The 5,000-nt window shown below is 48.2% G+C and overlaps 2 protein-coding genes across 2 annotated transcripts in view; one reads left to right on the top strand and one right to left on the bottom strand.

Moving 5' to 3' along the window:
- LOC134443195 (protein Wnt-5b-like) overlaps positions 1-5,000 on the top strand; it is a 141,094-nt gene that overhangs the window by 95,027 nt on the left and 41,067 nt on the right. The window lies entirely within an intron of this gene.
- The window catches only part of fbxl14b (F-box and leucine-rich repeat protein 14b), a 3,085-nt gene continuing 328 nt past the window's right edge, over positions 2,244-5,000 (bottom strand). The window contains exon 1 of the mRNA XM_063193096.1: positions 2,244-5,000. This exon is cut by the window's right edge and continues 328 nt beyond it. Coding sequence (XP_063049166.1) covers positions 3,602-4,804 — 1,203 coding nt within the window. The 5' untranslated portion in view covers positions 4,805-5,000 and the 3' untranslated portion in view covers positions 2,244-3,601.

Genomic DNA, 5,000 nt, shown 5'->3' with positions numbered 1-5,000 from the left:
GTAGGAAAAGCAGGACACACACGGGACAGGACACATACCGATGAGAAAGACACACACACACACACACACACCAGACAGACACACACAGTTCCAGTGGAGAGCCGGTCACAAATACAGACTCCCGTCTGCAAACATGTACTCGTCTGAAAGACTGCAAACACACCTCTAGCTTACACAACACACACAAACACACAACCACACACACACACACGCACACACACACAATATGCTGCTCTAACGTGTCTCTAATGCCTCCATTATATAACAGAAAAACACTCACATCCGTCTCAAAAAGATTGGGTGCAGGACTAGCAAAATCACATGAACACTGAAAGTAAAGTCCGCTACACCAAGCTCCTGTTTCTCTTATTTTTAATGTGACGTTTCGGGCAGCATGCCCTTCATCAGACAGTCTGCTGCCCGAAACGTCACATTAAAATAAAAGAAACGGGAGCTTGGTGTCGCGGACCTTACTTTCAGTTTCCATTATACAACAGGACATTGATGTATTCCCATAATGTACGCCGTTCCACCGGTGAAGAACGCTGTAATAGTCATTGAAAAGTTAACTACCATAGTAGTTTGGCTGGTAGAAAAGACCAATTTATAAGCCACTTTGACCCATTAGTGAGTGTGTGTTGGCTAGTAAGATTAACATCTACTAGCCATTTTGGTTGGTGATTAAAAAAGTTAATTTAGAGACATGCTGACATTATACAGATCCTTTAGTAAATGGACTTGGTCATTGTCATTCTGGCAACAGCAAATTTATAACGCAGTGTTGTAGCCCCATAACGCAAGCCGTACCTCCAGTGGCACGCTGTAATAGACATTGAAAAGTTAAGTAGACCTACTACAATACTGTGACATAACACAGGGCATTTAGTAATGCACTAAGACTTGGTCATTGCCATATTCTGGCAACAGCACATTTATAACGGCGTGTTTTAAAGGGTTAAAGCCTAACAAGAACGACATTGACTTGTACTGATCTGGTATTGATAAGACTGTCGGAAAACCATGGTTCCTGCACTTCTTTTTGGATGGTATTTTCGGACGATTAGGGTTCCTGCACCTCTTTTTTCTTCCACTTCAAGCACTGCCTGTTTTAAAGGGTTAAAGCACAGCAAGGACGGCATTGGCTTCAAGCACAACACGCCAAACAATTCCCCCTACCCTGCCTGCCTCTCCTCCACAGTATACTGACTGACCAACACAACACAAGAAAGGCAGGCCCAGCAGTGCTTTGAGCTGTGGTGAGGAATGCTTAACACTCTGGTGCTGTGTGTGTGTGTGTGTGTGTGTGTGTGTGTGTGTGTGTGTGTGTGTGTGTGTGTGTGTGTGTGTGTGTGTGTGTGGGAGGAGAGCAGTCCGGCAGCCTGGCTTTGGGGTGGAAGAGAGGAGGGGGGTGGGGGCGGTAGAGGTCCCGCGGGACAGTGCTTGCTGGTCTCTTGGATCGGGTATGCGTGACTGGGCAAGGAGAAGAAGAAGAATTCAAACCTGGCTTCTTAACTCCGCCAAACAAAAGCAAACCGACATTCACTCCAGTAGCCTTTTCAGTGCAGTGCTGTGCGGTTGGTCGCCACACTGACTGAAGCTTCAACACTTAAACACAGAGAGAGAGAGAGAGAGAGAGAGAGAGCGCAGGATATTCACAGGAGAACTGATGCGAAATGAATCTAAAAGATGGTGTGTGTGTGTGTTTGTGAGAGGGCGAAAGGTGGTGTGTTTTTGTGCCGCCAGAACAGCCAACGCACACACGAGAGAGACACAGGCAGTGCGCTACAGTCATTCCAGAAATTTCTCTTTGATCCGTCACAATTAACGGCAGCCTTATCACATTAATATGAAAGCGCGAGACAGCCTCGTCACGGGGAAGCATCCATTTTGTAGCGCGAGCCTCGTAAATTATGTAGCAAACCAGGCGATAAGACAACACCGAGAGAGCGCCTTGAACGTCATAGCGAACCAGGGAAAACGGGGGATAATCGATACAATCAGATTTCGGATATTCCTTCAGCTGCGTTTGGTTGGGGTTCACATTCCAAACCACACACTGCTACAAGCCACACGCACACGCACACACACACAAGGAATAGCATTGGCTACGCCGAGTGCTCTTTGAAAACACAGACAAGTAGCCAGCTCGCTCCCACTAGCTTGCATTCAGCCCCTACACAGAAAACCCCCTATAGAACACAGCAGCACATGGAAACAACATAACCAGGCGCAATAGCAGTACGTTTCTTATATAAATATCAACTTTAATGTTTGCTGTAAGAATATAAAACAATTTAATTTGGGATTCTTTTCTCTTTTTTTTACAAATACATTTACAGTACATTAAACACAGTATCTGTTCAGCAGGACTTCATACATGTATGTTGAGTGTCCATAAACATCATGACACCAAACCTGTCATGACGCACGTTTGCTTGTTATTATTACCCGAGAGAGAATCGGTTTGCCCCTCGTCTCAAAGATGTCCTTTTTGATCACTATTTAGCTTTTTTCTCTCTTTCCAAATGGACACATAGCCTCCATCTCACGGGCCAGTGTGTTTGTTGTTAGTTAGGAGGCTTTTTAAAAGTAGCCTGGCTGTGGTCGGATGGAGGGACAACAGAACGGGAAACGACTGATTCAAAAAGGGCATTTCTATAAAGAAATAACTTCAATTTGAAGTACAATGCTCTGAATAACAGCAATTATTTAAGATTATCTGCTTACAAAAGCATAAATACATTAGCCGAAGACACTCCTTTTATCCAAAGCTTGAATCCAAGGCTTTGAGGCCTAGTTTAAGTTGAGCTAACAACTAAAAACAATTTAGAAAAGAAAGAAAAAGCTTTTTTTCTCTGTATATAAACCAGTAGGCTATTTTATCCGTCTTTGCATAAAGTCGATTTTTTATTTTTTTTAGTCATGTTGTTGTTGTTTCAGAGGGAACCATGTCTGCGCCATGACGCCGGCGTTTTTTGTGTCTTTTCGTTGCGCGTCTCGGGGCAAATTAACAAAAGGTAGTTAGGCCCCATTCTTCACTCCTGCTCGGCTGGGCCTGAGAGGGAGAGAGAGAGAGAAGCGAGAGAGACGCGGTGGGGGATGGGCGGCTTGTTTCAGGCACTAGTCTCTCTCTTCAGAGGAACACAAGACACACCACACACATGCCCCAGACCAGAGGTAGCCAAAATGTTTTAGGCGCGATAAGTTTTTTGGAGAGGGAGGAGGGTTGGAACCTATATAGTAGGCTATTGCGATTTTTTACGGTTAAGAAACAACAATTAAAAACTTTTTAGTTTTTTTTGTTTTTAAGCTTTGATAAAATGGGTCCCAATAACGTTGTTAATTTAACTTGGGCTATTCGTAAAAAGTACTTAAAAAAAGATCTCGCTTAAAATAAGTCATTTTTTTCTGTCGTTGTTTTAATACATTAAATACCAACCACTTGTACTGAATAGATTCGTTCTCTCTTCTCTCTTTTTTAAATAAAGAAAAAAAACTCCCCGCCCTCTACTCTCCCTCCTCCTCCTCCTCCCCCCTCGCTCCCTCTCCCTCTCGCCCACACACCCACCCCCTCCCCTTCCTAAAACAACCTCCCCAAGCTTCACCTGACTTTCTCGCTCTCTGTCATCTGCCAAAGGCCCAGGTTCAAAACTTTCAAATAGGGCAGCTGAGTAATCCGTTCGAGTCCCCGTTTAGTGATTTTTGTACATCCATAAAGATCGATTCCCGTCAGTTGCGTTAAGTGGTCCGCGATGAGCTCCAGCCCTTTGTCCGTTATCCGCACGCACTGGCCAATGTTCAGGGTCCTCAGCTCGTGCATCTGTCGCACCATCCGGTTGATGCCGTCGTCGCTGATGTGACACGAGCACAGCGACAGCGACTTGAGCTGGTACAGGCCCTGCGCGATGTAGGCCAAGCTCTGGTCGCCTATCTTGTCACAGAACGACACGTCCAGGCCCGACAGCCTCAGCGTGCCCATGGCCAGGTGCATGATTCCGGTGTCGCTGATGTTGTCACACGAGCGCAGGTTGAGCGTCCACAGGCTGGTCATGTGGGACAGGTGGATCATGCCGGTGTCCGAGATGCCGCCGCAGAAGCTCAGGTTCAGCACTCTCAGCCGCGTCAGCCCCTTGGAGATGTGCTTCAGGGACAGGTCGGTGAGCTTCTGACAGTCCTGTAGGGTCAGGTGCTCGAGGCTCAGGCAGCCCTCCGCGGCGCTGCGGGTCATGCCCGCCAGGTGCCCGATGCCCACGTCGGACACGTGTCTGCAGCTCCGCAGGTTGAGGCTCTTGAGGCGGTGAAGCCCCCATGCGATGAGCAGGAGGCCCGTGTTGGTGATGTTGCTGCAGCCCCCCAGCTCCAGCACCTCCAGGTTCTTGAGGTACTGCGCGATGCGCCCCAGGCTCGAGTCGGTGATCTGCTTGCACAGGCTGAGGTTGAGCACGCGTAACGAGGGGATCTCCTGGACGAACGCGTGACCCAGGCCGTTGTCCGTCAGGTTGTAGCAGCCCGAGAGGTTCAGGCTCTCGATGTTGGGCATCCCCTGGATCACATAGCTGAGGCTGCGCCGTAGGCTCAGGATCTGAACCCGCCGGATACCGCGGGCCTGCAGGCTGGGGAACAGCGAGGGGTTGGCCCGCCTCAGATGCAGCTTGGCCTCCACCCCCCGCCACACAGATTTGTGATAGGACGCGTCCCTCCACGCCGTACACACTTGGGCCACCCGGCCTTTGTCCCTCACGTCCAAGTAGCTGAAAATCATGGCTAGGATCTCTGGGAAGAGACACGATATGTGCGTCTCCATCTTCCGGGCCGAATAGGCTAAGACAAATAGGCTACTTCAGCTACTCAGCTAAGCTCACCTCTGTTTTCCACTCGTCGCCGAAGTATAGTCCCCCTTATCCGGAAAAAAGGGCTTAATTCCCCAGCCGTTTCTTCGTTTGTCTTTTCACATTTAACTGTTCCAAATCGATCAACTCCAGGTCCCACGTGATCCGTCT

The sequence above is a fragment of the Engraulis encrasicolus genome, unplaced genomic scaffold (genome assembly GCF_034702125.1).
Source record: "Engraulis encrasicolus isolate BLACKSEA-1 unplaced genomic scaffold, IST_EnEncr_1.0 scaffold_28_np1212, whole genome shotgun sequence".
NCBI lineage: Eukaryota > Metazoa > Chordata > Actinopteri > Clupeiformes > Engraulidae > Engraulis > Engraulis encrasicolus.
Note: the sequence above shows the minus strand (reverse complement) of the source record. Positions and strands in the feature narration are given on the sequence as shown.